Source organism: Desmodus rotundus, chromosome 7, assembly GCF_022682495.2.
Source record: "Desmodus rotundus isolate HL8 chromosome 7, HLdesRot8A.1, whole genome shotgun sequence".
Lineage (NCBI taxonomy): Eukaryota > Metazoa > Chordata > Mammalia > Chiroptera > Phyllostomidae > Desmodus > Desmodus rotundus.
The window spans coordinates 75,017,045-75,040,538 of NC_071393.1; the positions used below are offsets into that span (position 1 = coordinate 75,017,045).

The 23,494-nt window shown below is 43.5% G+C and overlaps 1 protein-coding gene across 3 annotated transcripts in view; it reads left to right on the forward strand.

Moving 5' to 3' along the window:
* Nucleotides 1–218: 218 nt before the first annotated feature.
* The window catches only part of NUSAP1 (nucleolar and spindle associated protein 1), a 31,725-nt gene continuing 8,449 nt past the window's right edge, over nucleotides 219–23,494 (forward strand). Inside the window, exons 1-8 of one of the 3 annotated variants that reach the window (XM_053928990.2) lie at nucleotides 219–401; nucleotides 7,757–7,825; nucleotides 10,446–10,685; nucleotides 12,034–12,190; nucleotides 15,683–15,784; nucleotides 17,035–17,144; nucleotides 20,520–20,707; nucleotides 22,407–22,564. In XM_053928990.2, the coding sequence (XP_053784965.1) occupies nucleotides 309–401; nucleotides 7,757–7,825; nucleotides 10,446–10,685; nucleotides 12,034–12,190; nucleotides 15,683–15,784; nucleotides 17,035–17,144; nucleotides 20,520–20,707; nucleotides 22,407–22,564 (1,117 nt within the window). In that variant the 5' untranslated portion in view covers nucleotides 219–308. The remainder of the gene's footprint in view (nucleotides 402–7,756; nucleotides 7,826–10,445; nucleotides 10,686–12,033; nucleotides 12,191–15,682; nucleotides 15,785–17,034; nucleotides 17,145–20,519; nucleotides 20,708–22,406; nucleotides 22,565–23,494) is intronic. The other 2 variants (XM_053928991.2, XM_045201863.3) reach the window with 2 other exon arrangements.

The window sequence follows — 23,494 nt, forward strand, 5'->3', positions numbered from 1 at the left end:
CCCCAAGCCGGCTGCTGCGTCTTCATTGGCCACTTTGAGCCAGGGCGGTCAGTCCCGGGACACACGCCCTTCGGCGCCTAAGCTGGAGTTAGGGGTGGGGTAGAACTTGCGTTTGATAAATCAGCCTTCCTATTGGCCACCGCCAGGAAACTCCTCCTTCAACATTGTTAACCAATGGAAGTGCTGCATTCTTAATTTAAACTGTCTATAGACTTTAGCTTGGTCAACGCTTACAGTGGCGCCAGAGTTTTGAACGGTGCGGTGGAGGTGGGGAATACCCTGTGTGGCTGCCTTCGTTGCAGATCGCGATGACCGTCCCCTCGCTGGAGGAGCTGGACTCCTTAAAGTACAGTGACCTGCAGAACTTGGCCAAGAGTCTGGGCCTCCGGGCTAACCTGAGGGTACGGAGCCGGTGGATCTGGACAGTAGCGGGTGGGGTAGGCTGAGCAGCCTTTGGGAGTCGCGGTGGGAAGGGATCGAGCCCGTCCGTATGGGGTTAGATTTGGTTCCTTAGTATTCCTCCAACTGCAAAAGTTGGGCGGAAAGGGAGCCATAGGCCTCGGCTTCAGAAAGGTTTGTTTGGTTTGCTTTTACTCTGTGATACTTTGCAGGGCATCAATTACGAATGCAGGCGCAGAAAGCTCGAGGAACGCTGGCTCTCAATGCCGATTAATGTTAGGCAGTCGCAGAAATAACAGCCTTGGCTTTGGGAAAATTCAAAAGTTACACTTATGTAAATTGTAATAGCGCCCAAAAGCTCTTGCCAGCCTTGGGGGCATGGAAGAAAGGATGGTTTTTAGGGGACCAACCCCGTGGACACATTTTTATAATTCAGTCTTGATCTGAAATGATCGTTCATTTATTGATCACTATTGTGTTACTGGCTCCAAACCAGTAAGGTCTTTGACTCCGAGGCTGCAAAATGATGTGGGGAAATGTGGGGATTCGGTTTGGGATTGGGTTTCTATATTAGAGACTAGTGGAGTTTTCCCACATAATGCTAATGTATACTCTGGAGATTTGTTCTTCTGGCTCTGATATTTACACTGAGTGAATGCCTAGATCAGCCATTCCAGATGTTTTTAAATGAAACAAAATTAGTGCCCATCTGTTGGGGCTGAATGATAAAGGAGTCTCTTTGGAATAATTCTGAGCTAAGATCTTTAATGGTTCCCAAATATTTCATAAACAGAGCCTAATACCTTAGCTTAAATCCCTTAGGCTTTTTGCAATCTGGCTAAAATCTTTTATCCAAGACTGAATCCAAACTGGACTGGTCGCTGAATACTTTGTCCCTCTTTGTGCCTTTGCTAATTTTGACCTTTCGGCTTCAGATGCCCTTCTCCCTCTGTCTTCTTTATCTTCATGAATAATTTCCAATTACTCTTCACAGTCCCCCTGAACTGACGTCACTCACTTGGTGCCCCATCCCCTCCTCCTCTTTCCCTTAGCCATAGGTCCACCAACCCAATAATCCCAGGAGCCCCTGTGCTTTTAAACAGTTTAGTTTCAAGTACTGTCTTTGAGCACTTGCAAGCTTGCATCTTGTGCTCTGGTTATTTGTGTGTGTGTGTGTGTGTGTGTGTGTTATCTTCTCTACTAAAATTTAAGTTCCTTGAACAGGGATTTCACCCTTCCACCTTGGAAGTCTTTACAGAATTAATTGCAGTACATTTTATATAGCAGAATCTGAATAGTTATTCAGACTCTTATTTACACCTACTTTTTGGCAGTGCACCAGAGGGTAGCAAGAGAGTTACAGTGGAGGCTTCCTACCTGAATTCAGAGCTCTGGCTGCCGGTAAGGCCCCAGACCCATTTGGATCTCTGAAGAGCTGTTGCACCTGTAGATCTTTTTCTGACAGTCCCACCGATCATTGTCTCTTGAAGCACCTGATCTGGAGTGGTCAGTCATCTGTTTTCATAGAGGTGCAGTAGTACAATATTTGTCACCACAGACGCTGTTGCCCACCTAGCGCACAATATCTGGCACATAGCGTCAAATATTTGTTGAAGGATACTATTTCTCAGACAAATTTGGTCATACAAGGCTTCATTATAGCCAATTATAAAAACACACCTTGGAGATGGAGAAAATTAAACTTGGGCTAGGTATTAAATTATATTAAGGTATTGTTTTGTTGGGTGTGATACTGGTATTGTGGTTATGTTTCTCTCTCTTTTTTTAAATCCTTATCTCTTGGTAATACATACCAAGTGTTTACAGGTGAAATGTTGTGATGCCTTGGATTTGCTATAAAATACTCGAGGAAAAAAGAGGGGGGTTGGAAGAAGAACAGCAGAATGTTGTATTATTGAAACATGGGGGTTCATAACACTAGTCTCTGTTTTTGTATGCATTTGAAATTTTCCGTAATGAAAGTGTTTTAAATTATGTACAGGTGGTAGAGCCCAGGAGCTCATTAAATTAGTTACCGTTTTAAGTTCCAAGTACTTCGCAAAAAATGAATAAATTACTCTAAGAAATTTTCAAGATTTGATATTTTAAAAAATGTTATCACCAGCATGATAACATTCTAAATAAATTTAGAAGAGAAAATATTAGCTCTTGATCCAGATACTGTTACTAGTGGTAAAGCAAAATGAAGGAGGCAGTTACTAGTGTGTATTTTGGCCGCCAGTCCTTTTCTCTTCCTGCGCAGGCCCTCCCTCTCCTTCAGGCCAGTTTAGATTACAGAGACCAGCCCTGTTTCCACTTGCAGCGCTCCTCCCTCACCTGGCAAAACTCTAAGCCTGATTAAACTCAGCTTTGTGCATAATCCTTGCCTATACCAGCTGATCCTGGCTGGGAAAAAAATCACCTAAGTTTGTTGGCTGAATTTAATTTAAATTTATGAGCATAAATTGTAAAAGTGCCATTTGATTCTCTCATACTTCTTGGTACTCATTAACTTTCCCATTTTTAAGGACAATTATTTCATATCTTCTTCCCTCAGATCGACTCCCCTTCCCTCACTTGATGACTTCTCCTCATATGCCATGGAAAAATAGATGCAATCAGCTGAGCATTACCTCATCTTTCCACCCCCAAACACTGCAGGCAGCCTGCACCTGTCCCTGCCTACTCTGCCTCCCTCCTGCTACTGTAACAGGCTGTGCCTGAGGGCAGCCTTGCTGTTTGTGCTGGGGATCCTGTTTCTTTCTCTGTGGTACACCCCTGTAATGTCTCTCTCCTGAGACAGTTTCTCCCATTCTGCTGCTCGTTTCCATGATGCATACAATCAAATCTTAACATCACCTATTTAAAAAATTTTTTTTTCACACCCTGGCTGGTGTGGCTTGAGCACCGGCCTAGAAACCAAAGGGTCGCCAGTTTGATTCCCAGTCAGGGCACATGCCTGGGTTGCAGGCCAGGTCCCCCGTGGGGGTGCATGAGAGGCAGCCACACATTGATGTTTCTCTCCCTCTCTTTCTCTCTCCCTTACCCTTTCTCTAAAAATAAGTAAATAAAATCTTTTAAAAAATTTTTTACTTACAATTGCCAGGCAATATCGTGTTAGTTAGTTTCAGGTGTACAGCATAGTGGTTAGACATTCATATAACTTACAAATATCACCATCTTTTAAAAAAATAAACTCTCCTGACCCCACATCCTTCATGTACTGCCCAATCTCTCTGTTCTTTTCCACTGACATTGCTCCTATTGAAGCCCTGCCCTGCATCTTACAAGGCTGGTGGTCCATCTGTTTGGTATTTCATTTTGTCCGGCCTCACTAGCACTTTTTTCTAGTCTCCTTTGCTGGTCTTCCTCTGCCAAATCTCTGACTGTGGAGTGCCCAGAGTTCTCTCCTGGGCCTTTTCTCTAGCTGTGCTTTCTCCCTTGGTGACCTTATCCATTCTTCTAGGACAAATGACTCCGAAATCCACCATCTCCTGTGCGACCTCTCCCCTGAGCTGCTGACTCCTGTATTTAAGGGCATCTTACAACAGCTTGGTCAGTTCAAAACAATTAAGATCTCTTCCCATTCTCAGTAAATGATTCAGACCCACTTTAGATCACTCTCCTTCCTCCCTTCACTGCTCACAACCGCCCACCCTGGTCAGCTCTTCCTCTGCAGTAACTTGAAATCTGGCCTCTGCACCATCTCCAGTGCTACAGCCTAGGCTGTGGCACCCTCGCCCCTTGGCCTCTGCTTCAGCCTGTCTGATGCTCTCCTTGCCTCTACTCATGCCTCACGATAGTGTCCTCTTGGTAGTGGAAACTATTTGGAACTTAGAACGTGTCCTTTTCTTTCTGCTCAGTGCCCCTCAGTGACTTTCCTTACACCTAAAATAAAATCCAAACTCCTCCACAAGTAATAATGAGAAACTTGGCTTGATCCTGATTTGAAGGGAAGTTTTTAAAAAGAAAACAGCTAACTTCGGAGACAGTCGAGGAAATTTGATTGTGGGCTGTGTATCAGAGGGTACTAGGAAATCATTACCTTTCCTGGGTATGATAATTCATTCAAGGTTATATAGGAAAATATCTCCTTATTTTTAGCAGATGTGGCTGATGTGTTTAGTGGTGAAGTATCATGTCTGGGACTTACTTTGAAATAGCACAGTAAGAAGTATATTAATACAGAGAGAAAGCAAACATGAGGCAATATTAACAAGTATCGAATCCAGGTGGGGAGTATAAGAGTATGTACTGAACTATTTCGACTTTTCTATGGACTTATTTTTTGTAATAGCTAGTTAGTTAAGAGGAAGAAATCCCCACTGCCAGCTGTAGCCTGCAGCCCTGTCCTAACCCAGCCTTTGGTCACCTCCCTGCCCTCCACCTGCCCAGGTGTTCACCCTGCAGCCTCTTTCTGTCCTTCACGTTCACCAACCATCCCAGGCCCTCTGGGCTTGGTGTCCGCTGCTTGGAATGCTCCTCCCTCCCATCTTCACCTGCTGCGTTGGCTTCTGACTCACATCTCACCTCAGAAGTCACATCTCTGAGAGGCCATTCCTGATCACCCTAACTCGGGTAGTGCCCCCAATCTAGTTACCAGTGCTGTTTTCTGTTTTGTAGAACCTGATGCCATATTTGTTTCAGCTCACTGGGTTGATAGGCGGTTCTCCTACTATTCCGCTACCTGAGGCTCCCGAAGGCGGAGGCCTTACCTCTTTGGTTCACCACTGTCTCTCCGTTGCCCAGGACAGTGTTAGACACCATCAGTGCGCATGCAGAGAGTGAATGAGTGTGTGCCGGTACAACATCTGTGCCTCCAGCTCTCCCTCTTAGCATCGCCCCGTATCACACAACCTGCTAGAAGCACCCCCTTGGCTCTGCCACATGCACCCCATGTCATCGTTGTGTGTTGGCTGAGATTTTCATGACATTTCAAGGTGTCCCGGATGTCTGTATGATGTAGACTTTATGATTAGCAATACTGTATCATATACCTAAAAATTTGCTAGGGGGATATCACCAAGAAACCCAAAAGTGTGTAGGAAACTGTTGGAGGTGATGGATTGCTTATGGCAGTGATGATGGATTTATGGGTGTATACTTAACTCCAAACACGTCAAGTTGTGTATATTAAATATCTACAGCTTCCGTATGCCAACCATACTCCAGTAAAGTGGTTGGTGGGGGAAGATGTTAGCGACAGGAGAACCAAGAATGCCTACATTCTGCCCTGCTGATCATCCCCTGCACAGGGACAACCCCAAGAGAGGCTCCAGTGTTACAGGAAGGGGGAGCTGGCCCTGAGCAGGTCTGCTAGGGCCCGCCCATAGTGTGTGGGTTATTGACTTGGTACAGGAGAGATTTCACAAGTCTAGGTGATTTTCAGAGTATATTTATTAATGACGGGGATAATGAAACAAGGAAGGGCCTAGAAGCAAGAGGGGAGGGGCAAGTGGGGAAATGAGCCTAGGTGGGGCTGCTTTGGCTCACTAAGAAGTCTGAGGAAAGGCGCCCTGGGAAAGGTTCAGGGGTCAGCCCAGGACGAGCTGCCACTGCCCTTTGCTCCCTGGCTGCAAGCCCCATGGGGACCCTTAGAGTTCAGGAGATGCCATGCCTGTGGGGGGAAGTGTGCATGCCCCTGAGAGGGGGAGCGTGTGCTGCGACTTTGATTTTTGTTTTTGTTTTGGTTTTGGGGGGAGGGCGCATTAGGGATTTTAAAGGTGGGAGTTTAGGGAGGTCTTAGGGGAGGATGTCAATAGAATAGTCATCAGCTTTATGCTGATGGGCCAAAATGAGATTTATACTGCATTCCCCTAACTTCATCTGTCCTGGGGGTGGTTGGCACAAATGGTGCTAATTGGATTTCTGCTCTGTCTCCCTGAGTAGGGTGAGTTAAACTCTTTACCCTCTGGTTGGGGAGAAGTGTAAACCATTTGCTCTTAAGTGTCCTTGGTTTAAGAAAGATGGGATTTACTACTAGATGGCTGCCCGACTGTTCATTATCTACATGTCTCACTTTCCCTTGCCCGTTAATCCTGGCTTAGTAGCCTGTCTCACAAGGAACAAAGGCAAGTAGAAAATAAGGTACCACCTTCTTACTAGCTGGTATGGTGCGGAGCATTCTGGTAAAATGGGCTGGAGCGCGTGCTTCACACCCTAAACGCAGCCTCTCCTGTCCCCCAAAGCCCAAACCAAATCAGGATCTCAGCCACTCTCTCCTGGACACATGATTAATGATAAATGTGGCCAGAGAAGTGCCAAGCCTAGTGGCTGGGTCGCCTTGAGAAAGGAGTCTGGCTGTCAACCACTTGGCTGGGTAGAAGTGGAGGAAAAGAGAACGCAATGAATATGCATAAGAAAACAACAGTCGGATTAGTATTCCTCTTTTAGGAAGGAACAAGGTTTCCTAAGGTGGGAAGAGAAACTAGGAGCCCTTCCCCCAGGGACCTGTAACCTTCCTCCTCAGTAAGACAGCCTCCCCTTTGGCACCCCCCACCTTAGGGACCCCCACCGCACTCCACCAGCTGCCCCAGCCAGCGGGCTGGGTGTAACACTTTCCCCCTTCCTCGCCCCCCACATTCACGCTGATTTTACTCCCTAGGAAGGTTTTGAATGCAACCATAGCCCTCCGCCCTCTTCTAGCGCCTACTGCAGTCATCTCTGGTTTCCCTGTCTTCCATCTGACCCTCGTCCAGTGCGTCCTGCACATTGTTCAGCCAGAGTGGTCATTCTGAGTAAGGCAAAACTGGTCACCCACTGCCCTGCTGCGGATTCTTCAGAGACTGCCCTTTACCCCAAGGGTAGAAATTATGTACTTAAGAAGCTTACAAGACTTGAAGGGCTCAGGCCCTGCCCACTTTCCCAGCATTCTCTCAGCATCTCCTTCAACATCTCCACACTCCAGCCACACTGAACTATAGGTTTGCAAACTTTACCCTCATTCTTGCCTTCCCTATTTTTTTTACCCTTTCCCCTACATCCCACTCTCTAGTCCTAATCGTCCTTCAGACATCAGCAGCTAGAGGCATCACGTATGTAGCGTAGAACTGGAGTATTCAGTGACCTGCCGAAGTCTCCACCCTAGTGGACAAGCACACCGTGTTCTCTCACAACATCCTGAGCTTCCCCGTGTTGGCCCTGCCCCCACCGCGCTCTCATTGCCGCTACCCTTTTCTGACTTCACTCTGCTGGGAAATCTGTGAGGGCAAAGACCAATTCCATTTTGGTCTTCATTGTATTCCCAGAGCCTGCCCAAAGGACGCTTGAATACAAGAACCAGAGAAAACTTTCAGTGTATCTGTCTTGCATATTTGATTTTTGGCTCTACTGTTAAAAATCTTTAACTTTCCTGCAGGCAGACAAGTTGCTAAAATCCTTGAAAGCCCACCTGAAACAGCAAGCTAGAAAAGAAAATGAAAATCAGGTAAGTAAAGATTCTCATCAGCTGTTTAGCAAAACTATCATATTTAGTTAATGAATGATAAGCACAATTAGTGGTGGCCTTTAAGACATGCTGTTTCTTACCAGAGAGATCATTATTGGTTATAGTCAGTCCTTTCAGTATAACTACTGGGGAAAAATGGCAAAACTGCCTTGCAGCAAGTAATGTGTTGAATAAAACGTTCCCGTACAAATGCGAAAGTTAACTACTAGTTGCCAAAAAGTATAAGCGATAGCATGGTGTGAGTAGGGAGGGAAGTCTATTGCGAGTCAGAACAACCCTGGTTCGTGTGACCTGGGGAAACTCGTGCTCCTTGACTCTTAGTTCCCGGCTCTGCTGCGTGAGTCTTGGGAGAGTCAAAGGAAGTGAGGACTGTGAGGGAGAGCTGCAGCGCACTGCAAGCCACTGCCGCCGGGCAGGTTGTCCGGGCTGCTCTGCATCCACACCAGCGGGTGCTGAGAAGGCACGGCACCAGAAGGGTCAACGGTTGCTTCCTTAGGGCCGGTTTCCTCCCTTGAGGCAGAGGAACGTGTTGGAAGGCCGAAAGCAACTGGGCCTGGCGAGCATCTGCTCTATACCTGGAAATGAAGGCAAATATAAACATGAACTGAAAACCTAACTTTCTCATCTCTGTAACTACATTCCAAGTTGCAAACATTTTTAAACTTTCAGTATTCAAAATTTTTCTGATTCCAGGATTTAATTAACTAAAAATAGAAAAAAAAATTTCAATTAATTGAAAGTTTTTGAATTATTTGAAATCAAATAAATCATTTCATTTATATGTACGCACATGCATGTTTTAAATCATTAAGGATAGCCCTGGCTGGTGTGGCTCAGGGGTTGGGTGTCGTCCCGCAAACCAAAAGGTCTCCAGTTCAATTCCGGGTCAGGGCACGTGCCCGGGTTGCACTGAGCCTCACCAAAAGCCAGGGCAACTACACTCTCAGAAGGTGGGGCCCGGGTACCGCAGTAAAATGGACTGAGAAGTCAAGATACAAAGCAGTCTACTTCATCTACTTCACGTGCAGAGTGGCAGGTGTCTACTACAGTCGGAACGTTAGAAGGTTTCTCTGTAAGGAAATTAAATGGTTATCAAGCGAATGCCTTCTGGCATTCAGGGTTCCCAGGTGTGATAGCCTCCTCCCTGCCTAAGGAAGCTGGTAGGTCGGATCTCACCGGATAACAGGCACTCACACATCAAGCTACTAATGAGGTTTTCGCTCTGAAATATGAATAAAAGGCCAACAGTCAAAGACATTTGAGGAAAGCCTATAGCCTGAGAGAGCTTAAGATAAACAAAATGAAAAAGATTACCCTAAAGAAAACAAAGATGATATAGAAAACAAAAGCTTAAAACAAAACAAAACACAACCTTATACCCTGACTGGTGTGGCTCAGTGGGTTAGGCATCACCCCACAAAACGAAAGGGCGGGCGCAGATTTGATCCGCAGGCACGCGCGTGCCTGGGTGGTGGGTTCGGAGCGCTTCCGAGACCAGTCAATGTTTCTCTCTCACGCTGATGTTTCTCTTCCTCTCTTTCTCCCTCCCTTCCCCTCAATAAATAGATAGATAGATAGATAGATAAGTCTTTTTTTAAAAAGCCTTACAGTAATTTATTCATTTATCAGCTTTTAGAATCCAGCTACCCAGAAAAGGCACAGATGATTCAATTAAGGTTACATAACAGGCTGTAATGTTAGCAACCTGGGAACTTAAAAAGAATAGATGACAGAAGTTGAGAGGTGAGGGGACATATAAGGGTGCTAATAAGTTTACAAGCTAGATGTTTCATGTATAGTTGTAGAAAAAGACTTAAGGTCTTTATGTTCAAAACTACAGAGGTAAGTATTAAGAGTGACTAATGTGGTAGGAGTCTGTTAGGAAGAAGGTGGGGAGATGAGTGGTGCGAATGAGCTAATTTTAGCACGTGATAGGCACTAAAAATAGCTACTGAAAATATAGGTGAAAAAAAAAAATGTAAGTGGATATCTCTTCAGCAAATCACTAGTGATGTATAAGCAACCACCTGAGATTAAACCTGAGAAATAGGAAGGCTATGCAGAGAACAAATTACTTTTCATTATAATCTCATTAGTATTTGATTTTTTTTTTTTAAAGATTTTATTTATTTATTTTTAGAGAGGGGAAGGGAGGGAGAGGGACAGAGAAACATCAGTGTGTGCTTGCGCACCCCCTACTGGGGACCTGGCCTGCCATGAGGTAACTATACACACCGTCCAAAAAAGCTTCGTATTAGCTGCAATTACTGTTAGTTATACTGTTACAGTATACTGCCCGGCACATAGCATATATTCAATAAATTAAAACACTTTTAATAATTTCCTTATTTACTCACACTAAAATAATGTTGCATGCTTTCCTAGCCTAGTCTTTTAGCCTGGGTTATTAAATGTGATTATGTCCTTTTGAATGCTCTCTATGTCTTTTCCTCCTTGACTGTAATTTAGTGCTCACGAGTTTTAAAAATATCTTTTGCATGTGTCCTGTATGTTTTTTATTCAGTCTAAATGCTGATTCTTTCTGAGCATTATACTTCTTTCTATACATAGGACATAGCAGATCAATGTCTCTTTTCAGGATGAAAGTCAGACTTCTGCATCCTCTTGTGATGAGACCGAGATGCAGATGACCAGCCGGGAAGACGCTGAGAGGCAGCCAGCTGGGCATGTCACCAAAACAAGGAGAAGGCACAGGACCATCGACAGCAGTCCCGACTCCCAAGTAAATGGACATGTGCAAACTGAACAGAAGCCACAACCCGTACCAGAATTGGTATATTCCGAGGGAACTTTCTTTGTGCTTCCCTTATGCCGTCAGGTAGCGGTACACCCTGTGTTGTAAGCCCCACGAACGCATGTTGCCGCGTGTAGGCTGCTCACCGTGTGCCGAGGTGCTGGTACTCGGGAAGCGCTTATTAAGTATTAAGCACGAGTTAAATATTTGTTGAAGAAACGTGAACCTTCATTAAGTGTTTACTTAAGTGAGGTGTAGTAAATAAGAAGGCAAGAAAAACCAACATTAAATGTGTTTTTTTTTTTTCTCTTTCCTATCCTGTCCCAGGCCATGTGATTACAGGGGCCTCGCTCACTTGCTTTGAGAGGACTGTGATTATATTATCCTTTCATTCAAACGTAATTTTTATAAAACATGGTCCTAGTATTTATTTTCTAGCTTTGTACAGTCCCTTAGTCGTTAGCCTGTCAGGGTCTCTTAGTGTTAGTCTCTCATCCCTGAGAGAGTCGGTCCTGCCATTTGTGCCTTCCAGTGATCCCCAGCATCTCTTCGTCCCAGATTCATACGCTGTGACTCTTGGTGAGGCAGGGAACCAAATCTGCCACACAGAAATCTTACTCTCCCACCCCTGGCTGGTGTAGCTCAAAGGATTGAGCGTGGGCTGCGAACCAAAGGGTCATAGGTTCGATTCCCAATCAGGGCACATGCCTGGGTTGCAGGCCAGGTCCCCAGTGGAGAGCACAAGAGAGGCAACCACACATTGATATTTCTCTCCCTCTCTTTCTCCTTCCCTTCCCCTCTCTCTAAAAATAAATAAATAAAATTTTTAAAAAAGAAAGAAAAATCTTACTCTCCTACTTTTCTTTAACTCCTTTCCCTTCTCAGCTTGGTACCTAGTTTTGAAGGCAGTGATTACTTTTTTGTAAAAAATACCTGACTGTTTTTACATTTTTTTAAAGATTTTATTTACTTATTTTTAGAGAGGGGAAGGGATGGAGAGAGGGAGAGAAACATTGATCGGTTGCCTCTCGCATGTCCCCAACTCCAGACCTGACCCGGCGTGTGCAGCCCAGGCGTGTGCCCTGACTGGAAATCAAACCCTTTGGTTCACAGGCTGGCGCTCAATCCACTGAGCCACACCAGCCAGGGCAATGTTTTTAAATTATTTAATGATAATATTTTGAAATCGAGGTGTAAGTGACATACAAGATTACTTTAGTTTCAGGGGTACAACCTAATGATTCGATCGACGTTTGTACGTATTGCAAAATGAGCACCATATGTCTAGTTAATATGTGTCGCCATACATAGTTACAAAAATGTTTTTCTAGTGATGAGAACTTTTTAAGATGCACTTTCTTAGCAACTTTCAAATGTGATAACCTCTTACTTACCATTTAAATCATTCATTTCCTTTTAAAATATGTAACAGGATCATTCAGAGATAAAAACAAGTGATCCCACTGAGTTCCAGAATCAAGAAAAGCAGGACACCCAGATTCTCAGAACTGCTGCAGAAGTTCCTTCTCCAGCAGATGGGAGCAAAGGAGTAGAGAATACGGTGTCCTCAGGAAAAAGGAGAATAAATGGTATGCCAGTTGCCTCAATACCCAATGTTGCGAGGGCAGCCACGTGCCTCACATTGCTGCGGTTGCCGTCACAAAGCGCTACACACGGGGCGCCTCAAAACAACACGTCTGTTCTCTCACGTTCTGGGGGCGAGACATCTGACACCAAGGTGCCAGCAGGGCCATGCTCCTCCTCCACCTTGGGTGGTCTTCTTCCTGGCCTGATCTGCCTCCTGGTGGTGGCAGCTGACCCTTGGTGTTTCTTGGCTTGCAGCTGCATCACTGTTTCTGCCTCTGTCGTATGACGTTCTCCCTGTCTGCTTCTAAAGACACCAGTCACGTTGGATTAGGGTATCCACCTAATGACCTCCCCTTAACTTGATTATATCTACGAAGACCCTATTTCCAAATAAGGTTACATCACAGTTCTGGAGGTAAAGATTTGAGCGTATCTTTTGGGGTGATAAGAGTGCAACCCATAACATCATTATGTAGACCTTCTAAGGGTTTGGCAAAGCAAAAGTTAGAACCAAATGTCGTAGGCCTTCAGATCATCTTCAGTTATAGAAACCAGGATAAGCACGGTAGCTGGGAAGTTCAGGGAAGCTGATGTCTATCCAGTGATGAGGAGAACCTGTATTTTGACCATTAGCTCCTTCTGGCCTACTCCAGAGACAGGTGCAAAGACCTGTTCACCTATTCAGGTGGGGTATTTTTTTAAAGACTTTATTTTTAGAGAGAGGTGAAGGGAAGGACAGAAACATCAATGTGTGGGTGCCTCTCATGCATCCTCTACTGGAGACCTGGCCTGCAACCCAGGCATGTGCCCTGACTGGGAATTGAACCTACGACCCTTTGGTTCACAGGCCAGCACTCAGTCCACTGAGCACCACCAGCCAGGGCTCAGCCAGGATATTTAAGTGGAGCTGCGAAGTCTACCTTCCCATGGTGTGACCATTTTTATTATGATAAACGTGTATTCTTCGTAGACTCTAACCTCCTAAAAACCTCTCCCATAAATTTTCTCAACTAAAAGCTTGTTTCAGTAAGACCGGAAAACTTCCATTTCACATGCCCAGCAGGACTTGGCACTTTCTGGTTCCATTCCTCAGGAAGCCCGCCGGCTGCAACAGTGCCTCAGTGCTCATTTCAGCCCGGCCCCTCTGCCTTGGCTGGCGCCCACCAAGCAGTTCCATGCAGAATTTCCCATGATGGGCCTTCCCATTTGCCCCAGAATTTTGCATTTCTTCCTAAATCTAGTTCCAGGAGTTCGAGGCTCTGATTCATCAGGTGAGTCTGGTGGGCTGCAGTTTTTAATTAGCACCCCAGGTTTGGCCCTTCCTTTGTCTTTGGGTGCATATGCCTCACATACCCGTTTTTAAATTGTGATTTAGAGAGTGGTCAGAAAATATGACAAAGAGTCAGAAGAGGGCGTGGAATTACAAATGTCCTCCATTCCACCAATTATTTTATTCAGGAGACACAGGTCTAGGACTCACTTTCTATGTCATAGAAAAACTGAGTTGTGGACCCATTAAATCAAGTTTGCCTAATGAAACATAGGCTGTTGGGAGGAGAAAAATCTGATCATGTACTTAGCTTCTGGTAAGAGAACTTTTTAAACTTTTTTTGACATAATTTGCAAACTTAAAGTTGCAAAAATAGTACCAAGAATTGCTGTGTATCTTTAACCTGCATGTCCCAGATGTTAACACTTTACTACGTTTTTTCTCTGTGTATATTTATCTACACATATCCATACATATTTGTGTATACATTTTTTTCCTGAACTGTGTGAGAGTGAGTGGCAGATATGTGCCTCTCCGCAAACCTAAACACTTCGATGTGTATTTCTTAAGAACACAACTACCTTCTCTCGCAAATGGCTGGAGTATAAACAGTTCATCCATGCGGCTTCATACTCCATGTGGCAGCTAACCTTTAGGAACTACTGCTTCTCAAGTTACGGCACAATGTCAAAGAATACCCACGGTTTTCTGCAAAGGCCATTAAAATACTCTTTCCTTTCAACCACACATCTGCGTGTGGCAAGATTTGCCTTCAGGTATGTTTACATCAACCAAAACAACATTTCACAGCATACATCTCTGAAGCAGAGAATCCAAATGCCTTTTATAAGTCAAACATGAAAGAAATTGTAAAAAAGAAATGCTACTCTACTCACTATTTTTGTTGGAAATTTTAGCCATTTTTCATAAATTTATTTGTTAACGTTTAATGGCCATATTGTTAATTTTAGTAGATCAAATGTTTTTAAGTGTTTAGCACATATTAATAGATATAACTAGTATACATGAAAAAAATTCTTTGGGGGCCTCAATAATTTTTGAGAGTATAAAAGGATTCTGAGACTAGAAAGTGTGAGAAATTCTGATCTAATCTATGTAGATCTTACTTAGTTGCATCAATTATTTCAGCAATTATTCCAATATAATTCCATCAGTTATGTCTCTTAAAGGAAAGTCTAAGCTCATCCTTTGCAGTTCACTGTCATCTTTCTTTAATCTACTCGAGCCTTTAATTCTTAGTCTCCCATTGTCTTTCAGGACTTTGGTATTTTTAATACAGGCAGGTTTGGCAGGGCGGGTGGCGGGTCCTCTGAGTGCTGATGGTTCAGGTCAGCCACTTGTGGCCGGAGTCCTGCGGAGTGATGATGTGTCCTTCAGAGTCAGCACCTGAGAAAGTCCAGGGGTTAGTTTGCCCTGGGAGTAGTCAGTTAACTTCCATCATCCGGTTTTGGTGGTGTCTATTAAGTTGCTTCTCTGTGAAGTTACTATTTTTCTTTTTATATTTACTTTTTAGAGAGAGGGGAAGGGAGGGAGTAAGAGGAGGGAATAGGTGAGAGACACATCTATGGGTAGCCTCTCACACCCTAACTGGGGACCTGGCCCTCAACCCCGGGCAGGTGTGCATGGGGGCTGGGAATCAAACCGGCAACCTTTTCATTCACAGGCCAACGCTCAATCCACTGAGCCACACTAGCCATGGCTAAAGTTAACTATTTTTACATTTGTAATTAAGTATCTTGTGAAGAATGACTCTGACTCTGTAAAAATCCTTTCTTTTCTTTTTTCACAGAACTTTTCTCTCTGGTTTTAGAGCCATGGTCCAAGCAGAAGCCCCTGTATAGATGCGAAGGACCTGGGGAAATATGCCAGAATGCTAATGGTGTTTCCTAGGCTGGTGGGATTGTGTGATTTTTATCATTCCAGTTATAATAATAAAATGTTTATAGCAAAAGCTCTGAAAAAAGTGTTTTTAAAGTTCTGGTATAACTTCTATACCAGGCAGCATAACATTTCTGCCTACTTGAAGCAGGGGAGCTAAGATTTTAGCGGAGTTGTAGCGAGTTCTCTGTGCGCCCTGCCTGCCGTGGCTCCCGCTGCCGTGGCAGAGCCTGTCACCTGAGTATGCTTGTGTTGACTTTCAGACCTTTGTCAGTGGCAGGAGTTTGTTGAAATCTCTTCATTAGTTCTGTATCTTTGTATTCAGGTAATGAAGATTCAAAGGTACCTTCAGAAAGAAAGAAGTCGGTCTACACAGATGGGTTTTCCAAATCTGGAAAAAATAAAAGAATTGCAAGCACGACTCCAAGTAAGTTTCGCGCACAAAGAGGCAAAGTGACTGCGGCCCCGCCGCTGTGGAGAGTCAGTGTGCTGCCGCCCCAGGGCCCGACCGGACCTCGGGCCGCGTCTGCGTTCTCACTTTCCGGCCGCGGACCTCGGGCAACTCACTCACCCTCAGTGAACCCTCTTCCTCAGTGAAAAGTGGGAATGGTTGTACTGCGTATGTCATCAGGCTGATACGTAGATTAATTGAGACTTACTTTTCTACTTCTGATTACCTAGAGCAGTAACGAGCATGCAGCAAGTATTCAATAAATATCTGAGAATGAAATGTCTGTAAAGTTCTTGGCACAGTGTCCACCTTGTAATAAATTCCCTTTTTTTAAAAAAAAGTAATAAGTCTAAGGGACTCCATTTTTTGAACAAGTAGTTCTGCCCTATTGCTTGGCACATAGAATATTGATTGAGTGCTTAGCATATATTAGAAATTCATATACTTAATTAAAATACTTTTTTAAAATTGATTTTAGAGAGAGAGGAAGATCGATTTGCCGTTCCACTCGTTTATGCAGTCACTGGTTGATTCTTGCATGTGCCCCGCCCGGGGATCAAGCCGGCAACCTTGGCGCGTCTGGACGATGTTCTAACCAACGGAGCTACCTGGCCAGGGAACATTTGCCAGGGAGTTAGAATGTACATATATATTCAATTAATTAAAATAGCACAGAGCAGCGGCCAACAAACTACTGGCTGCCTTGGCCTATCTTACATATAGCCCTTGAGCTAAGAATGGTTTTTGCAGCTTTAAAGGGTTGTATTAGAAAAGAAGAATACGAGACAGACCATACCGTTTGTGGCCACAAAGCCTAAAATATTTACTGCCTGCCTTTACAGAAAAGGTATGCCAGTGCTTGGCATAGAGCTTTCTAAACATTTTAAAACATCAAGTTTATGGTTAAATGATACCATGGGATTAATTGCTGAGGTGAGAGGACAAATCTGCCATTCTTTTCTTACCCTCTAGGCTAAACCAAAACATCAGTACGCAGTGAAATGGCCAGTGGAGAGACAGTGATAATGTTTGATAATTTTTAGGATATGTTTTATCCCTGAGTTCCAAAAACTAAATGTTTTGAAATTAAATTTTGGTAAAGATGATGTTGAAATTGAATGTCAGAGATGCTGAAAAGAAAATAAGTGTTAACAGAAGTACAAAGAGAAGGTGAATAAATGGATTTTGTTTTGTTACTAATTTTCATCTTTTGTGGAATGTTCTAGACTTTAAGAAACTTCATGAGGCTCGTTTTAAGGAAATGGAGTCCATTGATCAGTATGTCAAGAGAAAAAAGAAACATTTTGAACAACACAATTTACTTAATGAACTAAAGGTAATTATGTTCTTAATTGGACTAAGATATTTGATTTTTTTTTCTTTAAATTCCCACCCAAGGACTTTTTGTTTTCATTGCTTTTAGAGAGAAGAAGGGAGGGGTGGTTAGGGGGAGAGAGCAAGAGAAACATCGATTAGTTGCCTTTTGTACAAGCCCCAACCGGGGTCGCCCTGACTTGGAATCAAACCCTCAACCTGCCAGTGAGCCGCACTGGACAGAGCTAAAATATTTTATTTTAATGTTGATACTGTGTGTACACCATGGTTAATACAGCCAGCTTTCTATTACTCCATTAGTGGAACAGATTTGTTTGAGTGTAATGTATCTTTATTGTCTTAAATTGCTCCCCCCACTCACCTGCCCGCCCCACCCTGCCACCCGCCATGAGAATTTACAAATCCCTCCAGATAAAACAGTGACACCTCACTATACAGAATTAATTCCAAAGTGGCAATAAGTTACTACTCTGTTTCCTACTTATCTTTTCCTGTCTCTCACACAGAGGAAAAAGGGGTGACTAGCAGTGGCTAACTTAAAGGCTTTCAGTGATAACTGAGCTCCCTGGGAGCCTTCAGTCCAGGTCCTACAGGACTCTACTTCTGAGGCTGGGTTAGCAGGGCAGTGAGCTGGTACCATCCTAGAAAGTTGATGCTGTTGCCTTACTTGGTATCTGGTATTCATGGGGCGCCACAGAGGCCTGGGAAACATTTATTTTAGAACTCTTAGTACATAACCAACCACCTGCTATTTCTCACGAAGAATTTGAGGCAGTTTGTAGTATTACAACACAAAACAGTATAAAGGTGATTTAGAAAGGGCCGAAAATGAGCACCGTTAGCAGGGACATTGTCATTTTATCGCTCAGTTGAGTTTTGAGTATTCTGATGCTGATGCCAACAGGGAGATGCACTGGGTGATAAATTCTAAATAATAATTTAAAAAACACATAAGCTTCTCAGTGAGAAGCTTAATCTTGGGAAATAAACATTCATTTGGACAGATGTATAAAACCACTGTTGCACAATTGAAGACGCTGTCAGTCAGTCTTCCAGCAAACAGCACCAAAGCCACGTCATGGCTTTAAACGTCGCCATTCCTGCACACTGGCCGAACAGCAGGGGTGGAGAATCAGAGCAGCGATGCTCAGTGTGTCCACAATACTTCCTTAAATATTAGCAGGACTGGGTATCTTTGCACTCACGGTTGCATGCAAGTTCAATTGAATGGGACAAGACGCCCATGCTGACACCACTGAAAGTAGACATTTAGCTTCTGTTTCTGCATAGGCTTGGCTAGTGGCGAATATGCCCAGGACACAGGGCCATTCGTTTTCCTTACCATGGAGCTAGGTCTGCTTACGTACGTACTTGATTGACAGTCAAGCTTTCTGTATGACGTCACATGGGTGAGTTGATTTTCCAGGTAGAAGTAAAGGGCAGGACAACTGTCTCAACGGTGAACTTGAGTGTAGCCTTGAAGATGTGTTGAATAAATGAGTGGCTTATCTTATTTTTTAGTGCCAGCCCCATCTGAATGAGTTTAGTTCTAAATCCCACCCCACAACCCTTATTTAAGGGCTCGGCCTACGGATGGGTTATTTAGTATTGGACCCACTTGGAGAATGGAGAATGAAGGTAATTACAGTGACTTCGCCATAGCTGATAGGAAGTTTGGGGATTGGTCATTTGGATAGTGATAATACTAAGTGAGCAAATCGTCTTTCCTTGATTTTCACAATTAGAGAGGGGACCCCCCCCCCTTTGATTTGCTGCCAAACGGCCCCCTGAGATGCGAGCGTGCTTACTTCGTTAACAGTGATAATGATCAAAGTTTTAAAACTTTGATAATATGAAAAAAATCCCAGTTGGTATCTCTGTAATCATTCTGTTACAGGCTGTTTATATGTTATATATCTTTTTTTATGTTACAATTGGCTATTTTTCTTTGAACTTCTTTTAAAATTTTGCACATTTATAAGTCATTAATCTATATAATGATATATGTTATGTTACAAATATTTTCCCACAGTTTATCTTTTAACTATATTAATGGTGGCTTTTTACCTTGTAGGAAGTGTTTTTCATTTTTAGTTAAATCTATCCAGCTTTTTCTTTTAAGGCTCTGAATTTGGTCATGCACTACCTGTCCCAAGATCACAAGAGTGTGCTCTTACGTTTCTACTTACCGTTTTGTTCTTTTTCCCTATGTTTAATCTACAACCCATGTTTTTATTTGTGTATTAATGACTGAGTTCCTTTTTTCGTTAGAACAAGATTTTTATTGCTGAAAGAAAGGGAGGGGTTGATTGGATGTGTGGCTAACAGAATGAATTAGCACCCCCAGAGTCAGCAGTATAACGTTCTACCTGAAACAAAGCCAAGAAGGTGGGCTCTCGGCACAAGTAGAATCATTTATACATTGTGCATTGTATGGTGTTCAAGCAAAGACGCAGAGCCGACGGTCCTGGCACCAGTTGTGGACTGCAGGGAGACAGCGTGAGGAAAGGGGAATTTTAGGGGGTGCATAGAAGAAGGATAAAAGGTGTGATTAGATACAACAGTATACCTTGTACCTCTGGCCTGAGTCCTCAGCTTATGGTAAAGATGTGTATTCACTAAATGTTGTTTTAAATTTGTCTCTCGACATTGGCATTCTTCTGCTTGCATGTCAGAATGAGAAGTTAACATAATTCTCTAGTTGTTCATATTTATAGGAGTAATCAGAATTCTTTTGTCATTTGGCTTTTCATTGTGGATTTCGGTCGTCCTGCCTCTGTTGTCAGTTAGTGAAGTGCCACTTCTTCTGCTTACACCAGAGCCTAGACTAATGACAATAAAACATCCAATTACTGTCTGCCTTGGCAAGTGATAACCTACGTGGAGCTCTTCTCGGCCATTACAGAGAGAGCACTTTCCTCCCTCCCTTCTTTTCTTTAGGTTTTTAGTTTTTAAGAATTTTTAAAAACTATGTGGGGGTGAAGTAGGGGTGGAATTATTTGTAGATTCTACGTGCTAATCATGTTACAGGTTCTTCTTTGAGTTTGTATTTAATAATCTACATGTCATTCTCTCAAAGTTACCTCATCTCCAAGAGAACCTACTTATTCTCCCTTTCTGGCCCTAGGATCTCTTTAAGCCACATTATTTCTCTAGTTAGAAAATGCCTTGCTACTTGGGAGTCGGGAATGGCTTTACTCAGTACATCCAGAGGTTACTGTTAAATCAGAGCCACCACAGCAGGGAGGAAAGGATGAGGTAGTGAGGCTAAGAGTGGGGATGAAACAGGATAAATGGGGGTGCTCTTCTGCACTTTGCCAAGGAGACAATACTGTCTCAGAGGTCAAACTTTAATGGTGCACTTGCCTTTCTGCAGAAGCAGCCCATCACTAAGCACGCGGTGGCAACTCCAGTTGGTCTCCAAGGGAGAGTCTCCACGGTTCGGACGCCTGCGAGCCAGCGGCGTTCACAGGGCCGGGCCCGGGGCGCTGCAGATCAGAGCAGCTTGTGTGTGAGAGGGTCGGTCAAGCGCTCCACTCTCTCCGCCACTAAAATGAACGTCAGGTAAAGAACTCCAAAATGTGACTGAGGGCAGGTCCGAAAGCTTTGCAGCTTCTGATGCACGTCAGGTGGGCTACATCAAATATGTTTTCATGGTGATAGCAAAAGAATGAGGAAGAGGATCAGAACAGGAAAAGATCAGCAGATGGCTTTTATAAATTCTAATCTTTTCCTTTAAATTTGTATTTTGTTTTCGTCTTTTATCCAGCTTCCCTAAACTCACATTTGATTCATAAGTAAAGCTAGAAAATAAGATATATGTGAATATTTTCCGTTTTATTAGTTTTAGGTATACCTGCAAAGCTGTGTAAAGAGAAATCTTTCCCTTGACTTAAATACAAAGTTGAGGCTAAATTCCTGTAGAAAATCTCTCAGTGCAGTGAGTTAAAAAAACTGGCACGTCCAAAAGCATGAACACTGTACCTGTCGGGCGCTGCAGTAACATAGCTGTCTCACGCCCATCGATCCCTGTTTGGTTCGCTTGTACCTTTCCTGACATCAGGGTACCCCTCAAGTATGACTGGCCCCAAAGATGAAGATCTTCATGCTCCTTTTCTTTTTAAATTTATTTATTTATTTTTAAATTTATTTTTTTAATCCTCACCTGAAATTATGTTTATTGATTTTAGAGCGAGAGGAAGGGGGTGGGGAGAGAGAAACATCAATCGGTTGCCTCTCGTATGCACCCCAACCGGGAATCCAACCTGCAACCTAAGTATGTGCCCTGACCGGGAGTCCGACCTGCAGCCTTCTGGTGCATGGAACGATGCTCCAACCAACTGAGCCACCAGCCAGAGTACACTCTTTTCATACCAAAATTTTATTCTCTCCTTTTTAAAGAGCATTTGTAGCATCTGATAGAGCCAGTGCATGGTAACGCTTCCCCAATGTGTGCAATTATCTGGCGTAGTTTTTAACACTTAAAAATGCCCTTGAGTTTGGCGTTGTACTCACTGACTTAGCTGGGAATGTGAGCTACCTGTACTTGGCAGTTCGGATTATATTTAGTACTGTTCCAGAGTGCCATGGTCCGGGTCTACCGCCCGTTTTTCTGCAGTATACAAACAGCCTAGACTTCTCACCATCTGTCCAAGCACATCCAGTCTTCCCAGCTCTGTTGCAGAGTCTTTGGTAATAATTTAGGGTGTTGACTCAGGATCACCATCAGATTATCAGTTTTAAGTCCAGAGGTCCCCTATAACCCTCCACCACCAACCCTATGTGTATTTATAGCTCAGTAGTATTCATTGAATGTAAGAACTGTCAACTGAGGACTCACCATTATTTTATGAACCAGTAAAAAAAGTCACTGCCAGCTATGACATGTTATCATTTTAAAATACATCCCAATATCAGAGATACTAAAATGTAGGAAAACTATGTATCAGAGAATCCATGAAATACATACATTTATGGCAAATGAATAACATTCTTCTAGGAATATGTAAGATCTGTTCCCATCACTCATTTGACATAGTAATGTCTAGTTCCCTCTAACTTGCCATCACCAGGAAGAGAAATAAGGGGAGCTTCTTCCAGTACCTTCTAATGTGTAACTCACCGTCTGCAGCATGTCCTTCAGGCGCTGCCTTGTACTGTCATTGGCCAAGATGGCAAGAAGAGAATACAAGCCATATCTTATGCACTTGACATGAGCTTCTCTTGGCACAACTCATGTCTTGTACTCCACTGTCCCATTTAGGTTTTCAGCTGCTACTAAAGATAATGAATACAAGCGTTCACTGACCAAGACTCCAGCCAGAAAGTCTCCACATGTGACCGTATCTGGGAACACCCCAACAGGCCAGGCTGTGCTTGGGACAAACAAGTTAAAGACCATAAGGAGGGACTCTGCTGCAGGTAACAACAAACTGTTGGTTCACCTTTAAGATATGTAACTTCCTGAAATTAAGTAAAGCTGTTTCCTTGAAGCCTCTCCATATCTGTAAAATCTAAAGCAAACATTTCACTATAGCATATTCTTCATTTTATACTAGTGATGGAAATGCCAGAGACACAAAGTAAAAACTAGTGTCTCCCTGAGACTCTGTCCTTCCGTCCAAGAGGACTCCTAAAATGGTAACCCTCCCTGAAGACCTTTCAGCCCCTACTCAAACCCAGGGATTAGAAGGAGGATCACAGTATTCGTTACAGCCTCTGAATGGGGCTGCAGGACTCTACCCTAATGTGAATAAATGGCATGGTGTTGACTAGGAGGCTGGGTAAGCTAGGTACCCTTGTCCACACTGTCCACTTCATTGTCATCTACAATGCCCAGGTGGTTTTCAAAAGAATACTGTAAAACCACGCGAACATTTAAAACAGTATCACCAACAGGTTGAGGCCTGTGTTAGAAGTGAGCAAGTCAAGGTTCTCTTGAGAGTCCTGTTGAATGTGTCGGTCAAGAGCCTTGATTACGCAGAAGGGATTGCCAGATTCCCTGAGACTAGAGGAATCGAGCGGGACTCCAGAGTGGGTCATTGTTAGTAATAATTAGTGTGGAGACTCACAGGCATTCTTCATGCCTTTGAGACCTAAATTAAGGATTGAATAGTGAGACAACTGAATTTCAAGAGAAAGACCAGAGGTGGGCAGAGTGCATTTATATGATTCTTCCTCTGAATGATCTCTCATTCCCACCCTAATCCTTATTCATGTCTATACCAGCTAGCAAATGTTCCATGGAACATTCTAAATCATTCTGTAGTACAGGAAGAAAGGGACTTGGGCAGAGGGCAGTGCTGAAAAACGGAGGGTGGTCTTGCCTAAGAAATGACACTGTCATTTTAC